The sequence below is a fragment of the Melanotaenia boesemani genome, chromosome 15 (assembly GCF_017639745.1).
Source record: "Melanotaenia boesemani isolate fMelBoe1 chromosome 15, fMelBoe1.pri, whole genome shotgun sequence".
In the NCBI taxonomy this organism is placed as follows: domain Eukaryota; kingdom Metazoa; phylum Chordata; class Actinopteri; order Atheriniformes; family Melanotaeniidae; genus Melanotaenia; species Melanotaenia boesemani.
Window position 1 is genome coordinate 33,592,703 of NC_055696.1, and position 21,071 is coordinate 33,613,773.

A 21,071-nucleotide genomic window follows, 5' to 3' on the forward strand; every position below is an offset into this window, starting at 1 on the left:
TCCTGTCTTGTTTGTGGGGACATTGAGACGTCTCTGCAGGGACGGCGGTGGGAGGACTTGTTCTCAGCGGTTTCTAGTTCTGACTGGGTTCAGCATTCCAAGATGCATTCCGATTTTCCACTAGAAAAAACCTGCAGCAAAACTTCATTCAGGAAACTGATGCTTATAATAAATACATGTTCTGTCAATGTACCTGCACCACAGTACTGCAGCATGAAGTACCAGTACCATAACACTGTAGTACTGATGGTAAAAGGCAGTAACAGTAACAAACCAGTTGTAAACCAGTAGTTATCAGGATCAATAAATGACTCAGATGCTGATCTTGGACCTGCTGCTTCATCCACGCTTTATTGTTATTTACAAATAGGCTGAATGATGTCACAATGACATCACCTGCTATCATTGTTTGGTTCTTTAAAATAGGGCTGTGATGTCACAATGATGTCATCTGTTGTTATTGTTCTGGACAAAGTTGATGGAGTAGGAGCCGCTGGTCGGGTCCTGGTTCACCTGGAAGTTGTTGGTGGAGAGTCCAAACGGCCTCAGTACCATGTTGCCCAGGTCCTTCAGTTTACCTGGAAAGGTGTGGCAGAGCACGAGTAAGTCACAGGTGATAAATAATGTCATGTGGTGTGTTCAGGTACAGTACGTACTCATCATCTCCTCCTTTAACTTCTCGTTTCTCTCTTGAATCTGCTGAGGCAGCCTCTGAAAGAGGGATAGGTGAGTCATACAGGTGACAGACAGACAGGTGACGGGTCATTGGGACAGTAATCATGCAGCCAGGTAGTAGTAGTAGTTTTTCCCAGTTGTCAGTGAACTCACTATACAGGCCTGCCTGGCACTGCTGTGGTTTGGGTCTCGTTCCAGAACCTTCTTGTAGTCCTCCAGAGCTTCATCCAATTTCTCAGTTTGCTCATAAAGCTCCGCCCTCCTCAGTAATGCCCGCAGGTAATTTGGATCCAGATCTATCGCTATGGCAACCATAAAAATCCTTTGATTACTGTAGTGACAAATCAATAAACAGATGACATCATAAAGCAGTGATGTCATTACTCACCTCTGCTACAGTCAGAGATGGCCTGATCCTTCAGCTCCTGCAGAGACACACAGTTAGCATTATGCTAACGATGATCGGTGTTAGCTACAGGGTTAGCACAAGCTAACCTGCTCTCAGACACCACACCTGGATAAGATGCTGCGGGTTAATAACTACAGCTAGTTATTAACCCGCAGCATCTCATCGAGAAGGTTCGGTGTTTAGAAATATCGTATAATATTTTTCCAATTTTATTCTCTGCAGGACATGGAGCTGGACGTCAACCACTGAAAAGACCAGATGTTGCTCCACGCCTCCGTAGTAATACCAAGCCAAGATTCCCTTTCCCATTCAGCCCTCATAGCCGAGTGTTATCAGCTCTGGCACAGGGAGGAGCTTTGTATAGCTTTGAAATGGATTTGGAAGGATCACGTCCCTTTTTCAGGATGTGGTAAAAATCCGACTCAACATCCGAGAGATTGGTCAGCTAACATTCACGGTTAATATATGAACGTAGCTGCAGGTACCTGGAATTCACTTCGTGCCAGGTCAGATTTGTCCTGCAGAGCCTCAAAACTGGACAATATTTCTTTTAGTGAGTGAAAGAAAAGCTGAAAAACCTGCACTGACCATGATTTAAAATTAAAGTCGTTTGTTAGGAATGAAGTCTGAGTCATCTGCAAACCACCTGAAGATTCCTAATGCTTCATGCAGCTTGCAGGGGTAATAAGCTAGCATCAACACCTTCAGTTATCAGGGGTTATGAACTTTTTAGTGCATATCGTAAAGTGTTTGTACGTGACAAACTCGCCCTGCATTAGCTGGGCATCGTCACACAGTAGAAATTGTGGGGTTGCTTTAAAGAACAGGCCATTCATTCACAAGCTGAGGTCAATAAAGCCTCTAGTTAACATTTGTTGAGCTCTAATGTGTCTCTGTGGACATATTAGAGGAGGGCACTGATGGGATCTGTTCTTTTTCTGCTTTTGGAGCTTGTGTTTTGAATCGGGTCATTTTGTTTCTGTATCTTCGGGAAGCAGCCGGCTGAGGGCTCAGTCAGACCTGCCAGCATGGACACACCAGTGGACGAGGTGAGCTCAGTCAGACACACTGCTGGAGCAGCTGTGGTACAGACGTCTTTTCCACAGGACTCGGTTGAAGATCGTGTTCTTCAGGACTGCATAAATGCAGCAGAGAACAACAAGCGTTTCTCTTCTATAGTGGTCGTGTTGATGTTCGGTGCATGGGGAGGAGCACCAGGCTGAGGCTGCTCTGCAGATGGGAGGTCGTTGAAAGAGGATGAAGACGATGAGCATGAAGAGGAATCGATCCTTCATGTTGATATCTTACAGCTCTGAGGACATGTGGAGGTTCTGTTAGGACACCATGTTGTGAACGTCACACAGATGAGTGAGTTTGTTAACGGGCTACAGAACATTTGATCGTGTTGTAACTCGGTGTGTTTTTAATGTTTTTCTCATTGTTAAGGTAATAATTTACTTGGATTATACTGTAGATATCGTAGTCAGGGTTGTATCTAGTGGTACTTCCATAGAACAAGAACACAAGTAGCATAGAACCACAAATGAAATTTATGGTGGTGAAGAATAAAAATAAAGAATACAACTGACAAACTAATTGAAAAAAATATAGAAAAAGAGCAATAAAGTCAGAGTAAAATGATGAAAAGCCAGTGAAGTACTGTAAATACTGTACACAATAAAATGTAGAGGCCTGTAACACCACATGTTGGCTTATGAATATGAGTAATAACTTAAAAGACACTTTGTGCACTGACCGATGTCCTTCCTGCTCTACGCTGTTTTCATTGATTGATTATTGACCTTCTCTCAGCTTTTAAGTAGGCTACAAACACACTTGAGCCTGGGTCAGATCCCGGGTCAGATCCCCAGTAAAGTTACGCAGTGCCGTAGATTTTACTCTGCATACAGGCTGTGCAGAATTATTAGGCAAGTTGTATTTTTGAGGATTAATTTTATTATAGAACAACAACTATGTTTGCAATGAACACAAAAGACTCCTAAATATCAAAGCTGAATATGTTTGGAAGTTGGAGTGGGGCCTTTTTAGTTTTAGTATCTTAGGAGGATATCTGTGTGTGCAGGTGACTATTACTGTGCATAATTATTAGGCAACTTAACAAAAACCAAATATAAACCCATTTCACTTATTTATTTTCACCAGGGAAACCAATATAACTCAAAATTTACAAATATACATTTCTGGCATCCAAAAACAAAACAAAAACAAATCAGTGACCAATATAACCACCTTTCTTTGCGAGGACACTCAAAAGCCTGCCATCCATAGATTCTGTCAGTGTCTTCATCTGTTCACGATCAACATTGCGTGCAGCAGCAACCACAGCCTCCCAGACCCTGTTCAGAGAGGTGTACTGTTTTCCCTCCCTGTAGATCTCACATTGATGAAGGACCACAGGTTCTCTATGAGGTTAAGATCAGGTGAACAAGGAGGCCATGTCATTATTTTTTCTTCTTTTAGACCTTTTCTGGCCAGCCACGCAGTGGAGTACTTGTATGCGTGTGATGGAGCATTGTCCTGCATGAAAATCATGTTTTTCTTGAACGATGCTGACTTCTTCCTGTACCACTGCTTGAAGAAGGTGTCTTCCAGAAATTGGCAGTAGGACTGGGAGTTGAGCTTGACTCCATCCTCAACCCGAAAAGGTCCCACAAGCTCATCTTTGATGATACCAGCCCATACCAGTACCCCACCTCCACCTTGCTGGCGTCTGAGTCGGAGTGGAGCTCTCTGCCCTGTACTGATCCAGCCACGGGCCCATCCATCTGGCCCATCAAGACTCACTCTCATTTCATCAGTCCATAAAACCTTAGAAAAATCAGTCTTATGATATTTCTTGGCCCAGTCTTGACGTTTTATCTTGTGTGTCTTGTTCAGTGGTGGTCGTTTTTCAGCCTTCCTTACCTTGGCCATGTCCCTGAGTATTGCACACCTTGTGCTTCTTGGCACTCCAGTGATGCTGCAGCTCTGAAATATGGCAAAACTGGTGGCCAATGGCATCTTGGCAGCTTCACGCTTGATTTTCCTCAGTTCATGAACAGTTATTTTGCGCCTTGTTTTTTCAACATGCTTCTTGCGACCCTGTTGACTATTTTGAATGAAACGCTTGATTGTTCGATGATCACGCCTCAAAAGCTTGGCAATTTTAAGAGTGCTGCATCCCTCTGCAAGACATCTCACTATTTTTGACTTTTCAGAGTCCATCAAATCTCTCTTCTGACCCATTTTGCCAAAATAATGGAAGTTGCCTAATAATTATGCACACCTGATATAGGGTGTTGATGTCATTAGACCACACCCCTTCTCATTACAGAGATGCACATCACCTGATATGCTTAATTGGTAGTAGGCTTTCAAGCCTGTACCGGTTGGAGTAGAACAACATGCATAAAGAGGATGATGTGGTCAAAATACTCATTTGCCTAATAATTCTGCACACAGTGTATAAGCAATCATTAAAGAAGTGTTTGAAAAAGACAAAGGCTAATGCGTCAGCTGTTAATCTGTATAATCTGGCCGTGGAGGTGGCTGGAGGGCGGAGCCTGGACAGGAAGCAGCACAGTGGAGGCCTGCAGGCTGGACCTCAGAGCTGCGCTAGCCTCCTGCATTACATCGTTTTTATTAAATCCTCATGTTCAATCTGAGAGTGAAGGTCGGTTTTCCTCTGCAGTGCTGGGTTGAGAGTTTAAATCCTGGAAGAAATTCTCAAAACTTCCCTGAAACTTTGCAGTTTACTTTCTAAATGATTAGTTTTAGGTCCCCAGCTTTGTATTCTGTACCTCCTCCTGTTGTTTACGTAGTTTATAAGCCAGCTACTTTGCTGATTTCCCTCCTTTCTTCAATATTTCTGCCTCAGGAAGATGAAATTCTTCTGGGCCTCCGGTGTATAAATATCATTCCTTTCACCTTGTAATTCCTTAACTTCCCATTTTTCTGTGGGGTTTGGCTTGTTTATATTTTCCTGTTTCAACTTTAAACTTCCCCGTAGATCTGCTCATTTTTGTCCTTTTATTTTCTTTAAAAGAGAAGAGATGGCGATTAGTTTAGCTCTCGTTACTGCTTTAAGCGTATCCCATAGAAAAGCTGGCAGTACTTCCCGTGTCATTAGTTTCTAAAAATTCATTCATGTCTTTCTGAATTTTGGTCACTGTGGCCGGATCATTAAGGAAATGTGAATTAAATTTCCACAGTGTTTTGTTTTTTCTTAGCCAGCTGCAAAGACATGGAGACGGGGCAGTGGTCTGATAAATCTTAAATCCATCCACATCAAACATGTAAAAGTAGTCCAGCGTAGCCTTGAATGGACCTGAATAATGAGTGTAGTCTCTCACAGATGCCACATCTATTTCCACCATATTGGAGTTAAAGTTCCTTACGAGTGGGCTGGGCTGACTAGACGGATTGGAGGAGTCGATTTTGGGGTCAAGCCTAAAATTAAAGTCCCCCCGACACAACTGTCCCCTGAGAGTCCACCATTAAATCAAACATGCTTCTATAGAACAGCCAGCCACTCCTCGGTGGGGCATACACATTTAAAACTGATCACTCTCCCCTCAATCCTTCCTCTAACTCACAAATCTGCTGTCATCATCCCTAAATTCTGAAAGATGTTCACAATTTAGTGCACCGGAGATAAGAGTAGCCCCGCCCCTCTTTGATTAGATTTGACCGAAGAGAAGAACACACGTTTAAAACCTTTTCTTTTTAACCTGGAGTGGTCTGCTTGGCTCAAATGTGTCTCCGGGAGTAAGGCAATCTGGGCTTTTTCTTTCTTTAGTTTAGACAATATCTTGCTCATCTTAATCCCATTCAATCCACGTATACATTAATAGAAAAGATTTTCACTGGATCACTTTGCATAGAGATATATTACCTGACCACGCAGTATAACTCCTTGGAACAACAATAACAATAAAATTAAAAAGTGAACTGAACAGTTTAGTGTATAACTGAACCATGAAAGCTTCGCTACCACTGCTTGCCTCAGAGCTTGAAGGAAAACCCTGTTTACACTCTGAGTTAGGAGCCTTCCCCTGTGACGGCACCCTTAGTATGGAGAACCCCCGCCCATTTTTAGCTCTACAATAAGTATATTTCACCATGTCGTCCAAATCAATTAACCTTTCATCAGTTCTCCTCATGTCTGTATCCTGCAGCCTCTCCTTATATCCTGCAGCCTCTCCTTGTATCCTGTAGCCCGTCCTTGTATCCTGCAGCCCGTTCTTGTATCCTGCAGCCTGTCCTTGTATCCTGCAGCGCGTCATTGTATCCTGCAGCCTCTCCTTGTATCCTGCAGCCTGTCCTTGTATCCTGCAGCGCGTCATTGTATCCTGCAGCCTCTCCTTATATCCTGCAGCCTCTCCTTGTATCCTGCAGCCCGTTCTTGTATCCTGCAGCCTGTCCTTGTATCCTGCAGCGCGTCATTGTATCCTGCAGCCTCTCCTTGTATCCTGCAGCGCGTCCTTGTATCCTGCAGCCTGTCCTTGTATCCTGCAGCCTGTCCTTGTATCCTGCAACCCGTCCTTGTATCCTGCAGCCTGTCCTTATATCCTGGAGCCTCTCCTTGTATCCTGCAGCCCGTCCTTGTAACCTGCAGCCCGTCATTGTAACCTGCAGCCTCTCCTTATATCCTGCAACCCGTCCTTATATCCTGCAGCCTCTCCTTATATCCTGCAGCCTCTCCTTGTATCCTGCAGCCCGTCATTGTATCCTGCAGCCTCTCCTTATATCCTGCAACCCGTCCTTATATCCTGCAGCCTCTCCTTATATCCTGCAGCCCCTCCTTGTATCCTGCAGCCCGTCCTTGTATCCTGCAGCCCGTCATTGTATCCTGCAGCCTCTCCTTGTATCCTGCAGCCCCTCCTTGTATCCTGCAGCCTCTCCTTGTATCCTGCAACCCGTCCTTATATCCTGCAGCCTCTCCTTATATCCTGCAGCCTCTCCTTGTATCCTGCAGCCCCTCCTTGTATCCTGCAGCCTCTCCTTGTATCCTGCAGCCCGTCCTTGCAACCTGCAGCCTCTCCTTGTATCCTGCAGCCTGTCCTTGTATCCTGCAGCCTCTCCTTGTATCCTGCAGCCCGTCCTTGTAACCTGCAGCCTCTCCTTGTATCCTGCAGCCTCTCCTTGTATCCTGCAGCCTCTCCTTGTATCCTGCATCCCGTTCTTGTATCCTGCAGCCTCTCCTTGTATCCTGCAGCCCGTCCTTGTATCCTGCAGCCTCTCCTTGTATCCTGCAGCCCGTCCTTGTAACCTGCAGCCTCTCCTTGTATCCTGCAGCCCGTCCTTGTATCCTGCAGCCTCTCCTTGTATCCTGCAGCCCGTCCTTGTATCCTGCAGCCTCTCCTTGTATCCTGCAGCCCGTCCTTGTATCCTGCAGCCTCTCCTTGTATCCTGCAGCCTCTCCTTGTATCCTGCAGCCCGTCCTTGTATCCTGCAGCCTCTCCTTGTATCCTGCAGCCTCTCCTTGTATCCTGCAGCCTGTTCTTGTATCCTGCAGCCTGTCCTTGTATCCTGCAGCGCGTCATTGTATCCTGCAGCCTCTCCTTGTATCCTGCAGCCTCTCCTTGTATCCTGCAGCCTGTCCTTGTATCCTGCAGCGCGTCATTGTATCCTGCAGCCTCTCCTTATATCCTGCAGCCTCTCCTTGTATCCTGCAGCCCGTTCTTGTATCCTGCAGCCTGTCCTTGTATCCTGCAGCGCGTCATTGTATCCTGCAGCCTCTCCTTGTATCCTGCAGCGCGTCCTTGTATCCTGCAGCCTGTCCTTGTATCCTGCAGCCTGTCCTTGTATCCTGCAACCCGTCCTTGTATCCTGCAGCCCGTCCTTGTATCCTGCAGCCCGTCATTGTATCCTGCAGCCCGTCATTGTAACCTGCAGCCTCTCCTTATATCCTGCAACCCGTCCTTATATCCTGCAGCCTCTCCTTATATCCTGCAGCCTCTCCTTGTATCCTGCAGCCCGTCATTGTATCCTGCAGCCTGTCCTTGTATCCTGCAGCCTCTCCTTATATCCTGCAGCCTCTCCTTGTATCCTGCAGCCCGTCATTGTATCCTGCAGCCTATCCTTGTATCCTGCAGCCCGTCCTTGTATCCTGCAGCCCGACATTGTATCCTGCAGCCTCTCCTTGTATCCTGCAGCCCGTCCTTGTATCCTGCAGCCTCTCCTTGTATCCTGCAGCCCGTCCTTGCAACCTGCAGCCTCTCCTTGTATCCTGCAGCCTCTCCTTGTATCCTGCAGCCCGTCCTTGTAACCTGCAGCCCGTCCTTGTAACCTGCTGCCTGTCCTTGTAACCTGCAGCCTCTCCTTGTATCCTGCAGCCTCTCCTTGTATCCTGCAGCCCGTTCTTGTATCCTGCAGCCCGTCCTTGTATCCTGCAGCCTCTCCTTGTATCCTGCAGCCTCTCCTTATATCCTGCAGCCTGTTCTTGTATCCTGCAGCCCGTCCTTGTAACCTGCAGCCCGTCCTTGTATCCTGTAGCCCGTCCTTGTATCCTGTAGCCCGTCCTTGTATCCTGTAGCCCGTCCTTGTATCCTGCAGCCTCTCCTTGTATCCTGCAGCCCGTCCTTGTATCCTGCAGCCTCTCCTTGTATCCTGCAGCCTCTCCTTATATCCTGCAGCCCGTTCTTGTATCCTGCAGCCCGTCCTTGTATCCTGCAGCCTCTCCTTGTATCCTGCAGCCTCTCCTCGTATCCTGCAGCCCGTCCTTGTATCCTGCAGCCTCTCCTTGTATCCTGCAGCCTCTCCTTGTATCCTGCAGCCCGTCCTTGTATCCTGCAGCCTCTCCTTGTATCCTGCAGCCTCTCCTTGTATCCTGCAGCCCGTTCTTGTATCCTGCAGCCTGTCCTTGTATCCTGCAGCCTGTCCTTGTATCCTGCAGCCTCTCCTTGTATCCTGCAGCCCGTCCTTGTATCCTGCAGCCTCTCCTTGTATCCTGCAGCCCGTTCTTGTATCCTGCAGCCTGTCCTTGTATCCTGCAGCCTCTCCTTGTATCCTGCAGCCCGTCCTTGTAACCTGCAGCCTGTCCTTGTATCCTGCAGCCTCTCCTTGTATACTGCAGCCCGTCCTTGTAACCTGCAGCCCGTCCTTGTATCCTGCAGCCCGTCCTTGTATCCTGCAGCCTCTCCTTGTATCCTGCAGCCTGTCCTTGTATCCTGCAGCCTGTCCTTGTATCCTGCAGCCTCTCCTTGTATCCTGCAGCCCGTCCTTGTATCCTGCAGCCTCTCCTTGTATCCTGCAGCCTGTCCTTGTATCCTGCAGCCTCTCCTTGTATCCTGCAGCCTGTCCTTGTAACCTGCAGCCTCTCCTTGTATCCTGCAGCCTCTCCTTGTATCCTGCAGCCTCTCCTTGTATCCTGCAGCCCGTCCTTGTATCCTGCAGCCTCTCCTTGTATCCTGCAGCCCGTCCTTGTATCCTGCAGCCTCTCCTTGTATCCTGCAGCCCGTCCTTGTATCCTGCAGCCTCTCCTTGTATCCTTCAGCCTCTCCTTGTATCCTGCAGCCCGTTCTTGTATCCTGCAGCCTCTCCTTGTATCCTGCAGCCTCTCCTTGTATCCTGCAGCCTCTCCTTGTATCCTGCAGCCCGTTCTTGTATCCTGCAGCCTCTCCTTGTATCCTGCAGCCCGTCCTTGTAACCTGCAGCCTCTCCTTGTATCCTGCAGCCCGTCCTTGTAACCTGCAGCCTCTCCTTGTATCCTGCAGCCTCTCCTTGTATCCTGCAGCCCGTCCTTGTAACCTGCAGCCCGTCCTTGTAACCTGCAGCCTCTCCTTGTATCCTGCAGCCCGTCCTTGTATCCTGCAGCCCGTCCTTGTATCCTGCAGCCTCTCCTTGTATCCTGCAGCCTCTCCTTGTATCCTGCAGCCTCTCCTTGTATCCTGCAGCCCGTCCTTATATCCTGCAGCCTCTCCTTGTATCCTGCAGCCCGTCCTTGTATCCTGCAGCCTCTCCTTGTATCCTGCAGCCCGTCCTTGTATCCTGCAGCCTCTCCTTGTATCCTGCAGCCCGTCCTTGTATCCTGCAGCCTCTCCTTGTATCCTGCAGCCTCTCCTTGTATCCTGCAGCCCGTTCTTGTATCCTGCAGCCTCTCCTTGTATCCTGCAGCCTCTCCTTGTATCCTGCAGCCCGTTCTTGTATCCTGCAGCCCGTCCTTGTATCCTGCAGCCTCTCCTTGTATCCTGCAGCCTCTCCTTGTATCCTGTTATTTCTGTATAAATTCCAGTTCGTATCTACTGTGTTATCAGTAAAAATGGAGAAACGGGAACCTGAATCAACAGACAGCTTAGATACGAAAACCAATTCCACTTCCTGCTCACCATGAACTATGATTAACAAATTAAAACCAAATTAAATTAAAAAACCTTTCTTTCCTTTTTTCAGATAGCTATTCATCCCATCTGTAGAAACATGAGACAGAAGACTCTTCTGACGCCTTTAACACGTTTACTTTAGGCAAGGCAAGGCAAGGCAGTTTATTTGTATAGCACATTTCATGTACAGGACAATTCAAAGTGCTTTACATAAAACAAAGACATTACAGATATTTAGAATAGTAAAAGGCATCAACACATAATCAACACATAATCACAATAAAATAATAAATTACATTAAAATGATTAAAAGCAAGATAAGTTAAAAAAAAGTTAACATGCAGATTTCATGCATAGGCGCATGAGAAAAGAAAAGTTTTTAACCTGGATTTAAAAATGTCTACATTTGGGGAAAGTTTAATCTCCACTGGCAGTTTGTTCCATTTGTTTGCAGCATAACAGCTAAATGCTGCTTCTCCATGTTTAGTCTGGACTCTGGTCTGGACTAGTTGACCAGAGTCTTTGGATCTAAGAGCTCTGCTAGGTTTATATTCTCTGAACATATCACAGATGTATTCTGGGCCTAAACCATTCTGGGATTTGTAAATGATCAGAAGGGTTTTAAAATCTATTCTGTGACTGACTGGAAGCCAGTGTAAAGATGTTAAAACTGGTGTGATGTGTTCAGATCTCTTAGTCCTGGTTAAAACTCTAGCAGCAGCGTTCTGGATGAGCTGCAGATGTTTAATGCTCTTTTTAGGAAGTCCTGTTAAAAGACCATTACAGTAATCCAGTCTACTGGAGATGAACGCATGGATGAGTTTCTCTTGGTCTTTCTGGGAGACTAAACTTTTAATTCTGTTGATGTTTCTGAGCTGGTAAAAAGCTTCTTAGTGAAGCTTTGATGTGGCTGCTGAAAGTCAGATCTGAGTCTATCAACACTCCAAGGTTACGAACTTGGTTGGTAATTTTAAGAGCCCGAGTCTCCAGGTGTTTGCCAATGCTGACCCTCTTCTCTTTGCTACCAAACAGAATAATCTCAGTTTTGTCTTCATTTAATTGTAGGAAATTCTCCCTCATCCAGGTGTTTATTTGCTCCAGACACTGACACATTAAGTCTATTGGACTGCAGTCATCTGGTGACAGAGACACATAAAGTTGTGTATCATCTGCATAACTTTGATAACTAATGCTATAGTTTTGTAATATTTTACCCAAAGGGAGCATATACAAGTTGAACAGAAGAGGTCCAAGGACTGACCCCTGGGGGACTCCACAAGTCATGGCCACTCGCTCGGATTCATAGCTGCCGATCGTAACAAAATAACTCCGGCCTTCTAAATAGGACCTGAACCAGTTAAGGACCGCTCCAGAAAGTCCAACCCAGTTTTCCAGCCTGTGCAACAGGATTCTGTGATCTACAGTATCAAACACAGCACTGAGATCCAACAGAACCAGGACTGATACTAGACCAGAATCAGTATTCAACCTAATGTCATTTAACACTTTGACCAGAGCTGTTTCAGGGCTGTGATGAGGTCGGAAGCCGGACTGAAATTTATCAAGATTTCCACTTTCATTTAAAAAGTCATGAAGCTGGTGAAATACAACTTTTTCAATAATCTTGGAAATAAAAGAGGTTAGAGACGGTCTATAGTTGTTCATTATAGAGGCGTCTAAAGTCCTTTTCTTTAGGAGTGGCTTAATAGCAGCGATCTTTAGTGACTTGGGAAAAATGCCTGATGCCAGCGAGCTGTTAACTATCAGTAGGAGATCACTTTCTACTGAGGTAAAAACTGTTTTTAAAAAGTCGGATGGTATCATGTCCAGAGTGCATGTTGTTGATTTCAAATGCCAAACTGTTTCTTGTAGGACTTTTAAATTCACCATTTTAAATTGTGACATGACATCAGAATTATTTCCGGGTTTTAGACACAGACTAATTTTCTTGTTTGACTGTGTGGAATTAATATTTTGCCTAATTGTTTTAATTTTTTGGCTAAAAAAGTTTGCAAATTGGTTGCATTTCTCAGTGGAAAGGAGCTCTGGGCTTATCTGTTTAGGAGGATTTGTAAGTTTTTCAATCATAGCAAACAGAGTGCGAGAATTGTTGACATTCCTGTTAATCATTCCAGATAAATGCAGCTCTCTGGCCTTCACAGCTCATTGTTATAGTTACGCAGGCTTTGTTTGTACAGCTCATAGTAAATTTGAAGTTTATTTTTCCGCCATTTCCGCTCAGTTTTTCTGCATTCTCATTTTAGGCTGGTAACCACAGTGGTGTTTCTCCATGGTGTTTTCTGTTTGCTCAAGTTGCTCTTGATTCTTATCGGTGCAACAGCATCCATTACATTCAAGACTTTCAGATTGAAATGATCCAGGAGTCTATCAACTGACTCTGCACTGGTTGTTGGTAACATAGCTATGGCCTCCACAAACTTAGCACTTGTTCTTTCATTAATGTACCTCTTCCTAACGGAGAAGCAGGTTGGTTGAACATTTTGAGTGATCAGTAAATCAAACAAAATACAAAAATGGTCAGACAAGGCCAAGTCAGTGACCGCAACAGAAGAAATATCAACACCCTTTGAAATAACCAGGTCCAGAATGTGACCTCGAATGTGGGTCGGTTGTTTAACATGTTGCCACAAACCAAACATGTCCAATATGGAACAAAATTCCTTGACATTACCATCCGTCATGTTATCTATGTGAATGTTAAAATCCCCAGTTAAGATGAAATGGTTACAATCAGTAGAGATAACCGACAATAATTCAGAAAATTCATCAATAAAATTTACACAGTGTCCTGGACGTCTGTAGATGATTAGAAATAGGATTTTAGGAATGCCCCTTAAAATAAAACTAAGATATTCAAAAGAAGTAAAATCACCAAATGACATTTCTTTACACTGGAATGAATCTTTAAATAAGGCAGCTTCTCCTCCCCCTTTCCTCCCGTTTCCACATTTATTCATGAAACTAAAATGAGGATGTGCTGTTTCATTAAGAACTGTAGCACTTGTGTCTTCTGTTAACCATGTTTCTGTCAGAAAAAGAAAATCTAAACTGTGAGAAATGATGAAGTCATTAACTAACAGTGATTGTTGGACAGAGATCTAACATTAAGTACAGCAGCTTTATGAAGTTTACTCTGGTCTCTGTTGTATTCTGAGTTATATAAGGTACAGTTAACAGATTAGATCGATTCACCCCACAAGCTGATCGTGTTCGATTCCTTATTTTACTAACACAGGAATCCTACTGGGTCCAGGCTTGATCTCAGAACAGCTGTCAGTAGTAGCAAAACTACAGCAAGGACCCTGAACGCATCATGGCATGTTATCTTTGTTGTGAATTCTGCTGCTCTGGGAACCTCCTCCCATGCCCTGCTCGGTCAGGACAGATGATCTAATAGGAGGATGAGGAGGGGGAGGGGGGGGAGCCCTGTATTTCTTGGTAGATGGTGGTCGCTGGGGTTCAGACCTGGATAGAGACATCCTTTGAAGACCTTGGGTGATGTGGAGAAGAGGGTCTGGTGAGGGGGGAGAGCTGGGAGTTGATCGCTTCTCTGCTGTGTCCTTCGCTCTTATCTGTACACTCATGTTTGGGTTTGCCGTCCCAACAGCATGACGCAAGTGTGCACCAAGTAATCTGCATCCAGTTAGATTTGGATGCACACCATCAGGTCTGAATCGCTCCTTACAGTTCCAAAAGATATTGAAGTTATCAATGAACTTTATCCCATGGGTGATACATGCGTTTGATAACCATGTGTTCAGGCCAAGAAGTCTACTGAAAAGTTCAATTCCTTTACCCGCTGTAGGAACGGGTCCTGAAATGTAAACATGGTGCTCCCAACTGACACAGTCTCTCCAACAGCAGAGAAAAGTCTTTTTTAAGGATCTCAGAGCCAATTTTCCTCCTCAGAATATCCAAAGACCCTGTGTGGACAATAATCTTCATACCATCTGGATGTGAAGACAAAATGGTCGGCAACATCTCTGTCAGTTCCCTGACTGATGGATCAAAAAGTGTTAGATTTTCCGTCTTTGCCATCCTCACATGCTGTGTTATAGAGTCCCCAATCAGAATTGTGTCTATTTGTTTTTGTGTGGAGGTGCCGATAGCTTCTCTAGTCCTCCTGTTTGTGGAATTCTGGCCTCTCCTCCTGGTCTGGTTAGCCCTGGGCTGAGTTTTAGGGCTATTTCTTGAATTTTGATAAATCCTTGCATTACATTCATCATCATTCATTTTAATATGACTCAACACATCATATTTATTGTGCAGTGAGACTTCAGGTGGTGGAGTGAGTGCTGGAGCTTTAAATTTCCTGCTGGATTTACCTCTGCGACGAACAACATCAGACCAGGTTCTGGTCGGGGTTGAGGACTTTGGTCTGGCACCAACAGTGTTCCAGAAGGAGAGATCAGTCTGATGGTCCGGTTTGGGATTTTCCTCAGCTATTCCAATGTCATTTGAACACACACAGGGAAGTGTATCAGCCAGGTCTGTAGCGGGAGGCTCCACATTCGACATGCCTTCGCGTATGAAGATGTGACTCAATCCATTTGACAACTCAGTAGCTTGTACAGAAGCTACTACAGAGTCAATAAATTCTTCATTCACATGAATGTCTTGCAGTTTTTCAATCCTCTTCTCCAGCTGTGTTATCCTCAAAGAAAGTTGCTCACACTCAGTGCAGCTCACTGATACTGCAGGGTTAGGAGACATCATTCCACTAGTTCTCCGATGGCAATCAACTAAATTTATCAAAAAATATATTCGTTCCAGTGATTTATAAGTGACCAGGAGTCCTTGTTCCTAAATTTCTTGCCGGTAAAGATAAGAAAAAAGAAGAAAAATGCAAGCAGAAAGGAGAGCAGAGCAGGAAGCGTCCGCACGGCAGCAAAGCAGGAAGCTTTAACTTTAGCCATAGAAGCAGCCAGCTCCATGTCTAAATCTAGCTCCTCCTTCTTTCTCTGCAACAACTCCTGCTGCTACTCTAAATCCTGTTTCTCTGACGAGCTAAAAGAGCGGCTGTATCAGCGCCCGCCTTTAATCGAGCCGATGATGTCGTGGAGGAAGCAGCCCTGCTCCTGACTGCATCCTTTTATTCTACGGGACGCTTTAGAAACACTGTCATTTGCTTCGATATCATCCACAACACTTTTAATGTTCCTAGGCCTACATGTCTGTTTACCATTAAAAACATTATGTCTTTGACATGATGGATTAACAGCAGCATCTACTGGTGTCTGCAATGTAACGGATTCCTTTGTCACCTCTGCCAACCGCTTTGTTTCAGACACAAAAGCTTTTTAGTTTTATGTCCTTTAACACTAGTAAACTAGTAAACACTAGTAGGAATGTCTGTAGCATGTAAATAATCTGCCTCTTTATACAGGCTTGATTATTTTCAAGACATGACTGTATTTTCCCAACATTATCAGCACTTTGCATAAGATCCGTAATTTCTCTTATTGCATCTTTGATCCTTTTTACTTTTGCTTGACGTTCTTCTTGGAGCCTTTCAACTTTATTTTTAAAAGCTTTAGCTGTAAGTTTCACTTGTCTCTTCCTAAGTGTTTCATTTAACTCCATTTTTTATTCACAAAACATCCAGTAACCACAAAAACATTTGCTAATTTTCAACTATACACAGCCTTTATGTATTTATAACTTGTGTTTCCACATGTACAGTGTGTTATTTTAATTTAATTCCCCTCCACCCCTTCTCTGGGATTATACTAAACTCAACCTTGGTCTTCTGTGTGTACCAGCGGTGGGTATTTATGTACCCAAATACCGACAGCCTCGAACCAGACCGACCGTCTTAGAACCAGAACTATTCCCAAGTACGACGCTTCAGCCACGTGATACACGAACAAAAACACTCACAAAATAATCCCAAAATAAACAAACCAGTACAATCAAAGTACGGCTCAGCCTAACAGGAAAAAACAACCTTTATTTACAAACAACATAAATGTTTATCAAACACACTGTGTAGAAAACACCAAGTAAAATAGAAACGACTGCGACAGCAAACAAACAGCGTATCAGCAAATTGTGGATGAACGAGCTTTACGAACTAAATGCTCGTTCTCGTCCATCGCTTACAACCTTAAAACAAACTCAATTTTTGAATTTTTTTGTTAGTTTATCAAATTAAAGACGAATTTAGCATCATATTGCTAATCAATTTAGAGTCATGTTGTTATTTTACTGTGATGTTAACAACATAGTAGAATCACATTAGCATGATGCTAGCATTATATTAACATAAAAGATTAATATTAGCATGATGCTAGCATTATATTAACATAAAAGATTAATATTAGCATGATGCTAGCATTATATTAACATAAAAGATTAATATTAGCATGATGCTAGCATTATATTATGATAATAGATTAATATTAGCATGATGCTAGCATTATATTATGATAATATATTAATATTAGCATGATGCTAGCATTATATTAACATAAAAGATTAATATTAGCATGATGCTAGCATTATATTAACATAAAAGATTAATATTAGCATGATGCTAGCATTATATTAACATAAAAGATTAATATTAGCATGATGCTAGCATTATATTAACATAAAAGATTAATATTAGCATGATGCTAGCATTATATTAACATAAAAGATTAATATTAGCATGATGCTAGCATTATATTAACATAAAAGATTAATATTAGCATGATGCTATCATTATATTAACATAAAAGATTAATATTAGCATGATGCTAGCATTATATTATGATAATAGATTAATATTTGCATGATGCTAGCATTATATTATGATAATATATTAATATTAGCATGATGCTAGCATTATATTAACATAAAAGATTAATATTAGCATGATGCTAGCATTATATTAACATAAAAGATTAATATTAGCATGATGCTAGCATTATATTAACATAAAAGATTAATATTAGCATGATGCTAGCATTATATTAACATAAAAGATTAATATTAGCATGATGCTATCATTATATTAACATAAAAGATTAATATTAGCATGATGCTAGCATTATATTAACATAAAAGATTAATATTAGCATGATGCTAGCATTATATTATGATAATAGATTAATATTAGCATGATGCTAGCATTATATTATGATAATATATTAATATTAGCATGCTGTTAGCATCATATTAACATATTAGATTAATAGTACCATGCTGTTAGCATCATATTAACACATTAGCATGCTATTAGCATGTTGTTACCTGGTGCAGTCTTGCAGCAGCTCTGTTGGAGAACAACACTGCTCTCTCTCTGCTGAAACAAACGGGGCACAAAGACAACGCCTCCGTGTAACTGTGCTCCGCCTCAGACCAGTCTGCAGGAACAAACATGCTGGTTACAGACTGGTATACATACTGGTTTATGTACCGGTTACAGACTGGTTTAGACGCCGTTAGAGTGGTCATACACTGGTTAATCTGGTAAACTCACCTCCAGCTTTAAACTGTGTGTTTCCTGCTTCCTTCAGGGTTAAACTTTGCTGCCGTCGACTCTGAAACAGAAAATCTCAGATTTACATCAGAAAACTGTGATTTCCAGCAGTATCAGTGACACCTGAAAGTCTCAAACTGCAGCTGTTACCTCCTTCTCTTCCTCCGTCAAGTCTTTCTCCACCTCCCTCAGGTAGTCGTCATCAAACTCCGTTTCTCTGCAGACCTCCTCTTTTATCTCCTCCTCCTGTTGTCCTCCTCCCGTCTCACTCTCTGCATCTCTTCTGTCCATCAGTCTGTTTGTCCGAATGTCTTCTGAACCTTCAGCGTTCTGTTGGGTTTCTGACTCGCCGACTCTCGCCTCCTTTTGCTCTTCGTCCTCCCCCTCTTCCTCTCTGAGTTCAGGATGCCCCAGAGTCTCCTGACAGTCAAAGAAGTCTTCCTCCTGCTCCTCCTCCTCCTTTCTTTGGGCTTTTACAGCTGCTCGGCTGCTCATCCTGATGCTCTGCAACAGAAATGTGCTTGTCTGACTCATCAATTGGGGAAATGGAGAAGTATGGTTTCTGAGGTCTTATTCTGGACTGAAGGATGTTACACGTGAGGTTCCTCCAGGGTCCATTTCAGCTCTAAAACCTTTATTATGTAAATAAATAATATTTGCAAACTATCAAATATATTAATGTTTGTGTTATTTTTCCTTCAGGTGTGGAGCTGTAGCAGCTTCACGGAGGAACTAAATAAACTACAAATGTGGTTTGATATAAACAAGCTTTAAACTGGAATAAAACTCGTTTTACATTTGGGAGTTATGTTAGTTATATTCAGGGGAAGAAAATGAGGCTCAAACTAAAACAGAAATGATATTGTTCTACAATAGAAAGTAGCGGCTGCTTCTGGTGTGAGTTCATCCTACATGAGTAACTGTGTAGAGGTGTGGGGAAATACATACAGAAGTAAACAGTAAAATGCAGAAAAAGGGCCAATAGATTGATAATAATGCGGCATACAGAGATCAAATGAACTTCTTAAATATACAAACTCCGAATTTCAGAAATAATTTACTTACTAATAAACATAGTTTGTTTTCAGAGAGAGAAGAGGAGGAAAAGCAGCGCGTCTGAAGTACGTTCGCTTCAGGATTAAATTCAAGGAACAGAAAAAGTTTAATATCTGCAGCTTCTTAAGAAGGTAGAAGATGTAAATATGAAATAAATAAAAGCCTGAAAAGCCGCAGGTTGATCCACAGTGAAGATGGGTTTACAATTGTGTTTGTTTCTTGTTTTGCAGTAAATAAATGTGATATTGTAAAACTGTTGGAGAGAAATGAAAAAAGTGGTGTTTTTCAGAAATGAGGCAAAAACAAATAAGTCTATAGCTGCCTGCTGCTTCTCATACGGAGTACATCTACTTTCCTACCCATCTACCTACCAACCTACCCATCTACCTACCTACCCACCAACCAACCTACCTACCTACATACCCACCAATCTACCTACCCACCTACCATCCAACCTACCTACATGCCCACCCATCTACCAACCAACCTACCAATGCACCCATCTATCTACCTACCCACCAACCAACCTACATACCCACCCATCTACCTACCAACCCACCCATCTACCTACCTACCTACCCACCAACCAACCTACCTACATACCCATCCACCCATCTACCTACCTACCCACCAACCAACCTACCTACATACCCACCCATCTACCAACCAACCTACCAACCCACCCATCTACCTACCTACCTACCCACCAACCAACCTACCTACATACCCACCCACCCATCTACCTACCTACCCACCAACCAACCTACCTATATACCCACCCATCTACCAACCAACCTACCAACCCACCCATCTACCTACCCACCAACCAACCTACCTACATACCCACCCACCCATCTACCTACCTACCCACCAACCAACCTACCTACATACCCACCCACCCATCTACCTACCTACCCACCAACCAACCTACCTACATACCCACCCATCTTCCAACCAACCTACCAACCCACCCATCTACCTACCTCAGAGTTCTGAACCGGTTCTGACCTCCGGCATCAAAACAGAGACACCCGATAAACCAGCGTCTGGAGATCTGGATCAGAACCAAACCAACACAGACCTGATCGGGCGGAGCTACATGCTAACCGCTAACTGCAAAGCTAACACACAGTTACGGAGCGTAAGCATGACGTCAACCGCCGTGTACGTCACAGCTTACCACGATGTTGTTAAAGCGAAGCCAGACTGTAAACTGACCAGATAAAAAGGATGAAAACAGCTGATTTTCTGTCTCACCTGTAAACACCAGTACGTCTGCCCAACACGCTTCTCTTCCGGGTCAGAGGTCGTCTTCTTCTTCTTCTTCTTCTTCTTCTTCTTCTTCTTCTTCTTCTTCTTCTTCTTCTTCTTCTTCTTCTTCTTCTTCTTGCAGGTCTAATCTGGTTCTGATTCATTACTGCCCCCTGTTGGACCACCGGATGAGGTGAGATTACACTCCGATCAGAGATCCATCAGATTGAAACTTTAAAACCTGTTTTAAAGTTTTAAATTCTGCTCTGAGTAAGGTGGTGACGTAATATTAATAAACAAAATTAATAAATGAAAAATGAAATAAGATAAAAGTAGGCAGTTAGTGTGTCCATTCAGAAGTTTGAATTTTCTAGAAGCAGCCAATCACCAAGCAACATCTGTTCTTCAGGTGTTCAGTAAGCTGTTGCCATGGTGACATTCACTCTAATGAAGTCCCTCCTGTTTATGAGCATCTTCATTTTATGCATTTTGATGAGTCAGACATTGGTGAAGACTGAACATGGAGACGCCATCACTTCCAGTAATTTCTGTTTCTCCCTAAGAATCTGGACATATTTAGAGTCGACCCTTCCTAAACCTGAATGTGTCTAAAGTTGAACCTCCCTCAGCCTGGATGTGTGTTGAGTCGGCCTTCCTTAAACCTAGATGTGCCTGGGGTTGACCATCCCTAAACCTGGACATGTTTAAAGTCAACTCTTCCTAAAACCTGGATGTTTCTAAAGTTAATCCGCCCTAAACCTGAACATGTCTAGGTCAACCCTCCCTCCCTAAACCCGGATATCAGAGGTGTGAGTGTCAGATTTTTACCGAACTATGTTGAATCGTAATGGCCCGTTTGAAATTCACACGC

At 43.6% G+C, this 21,071-nt stretch overlaps 1 protein-coding gene across 1 annotated transcript; it reads right to left on the bottom strand.

Moving 5' to 3' along the window:
- Window positions 1-325: 325 nt before the first annotated feature.
- ttc1 (tetratricopeptide repeat domain 1) lies at window positions 326-20,733 on the bottom strand. The gene is made up of 9 exons (XM_042007795.1): window positions 20,704-20,733; window positions 20,207-20,335; window positions 18,044-18,397; window positions 17,894-17,954; window positions 17,665-17,777; window positions 1,064-1,100; window positions 829-977; window positions 657-711; window positions 326-578 (listed from the first exon to the last, which is right to left on the bottom strand). Exons 1-9 carry the CDS (start codon window positions 20,731-20,733, stop codon window positions 448-450), a joined length of 1,059 nt encoding a protein of 352 aa, XP_041863729.1. The 3' UTR covers window positions 326-447.
- Between the last annotated feature and the right edge of the window lie 338 nt (window positions 20,734-21,071).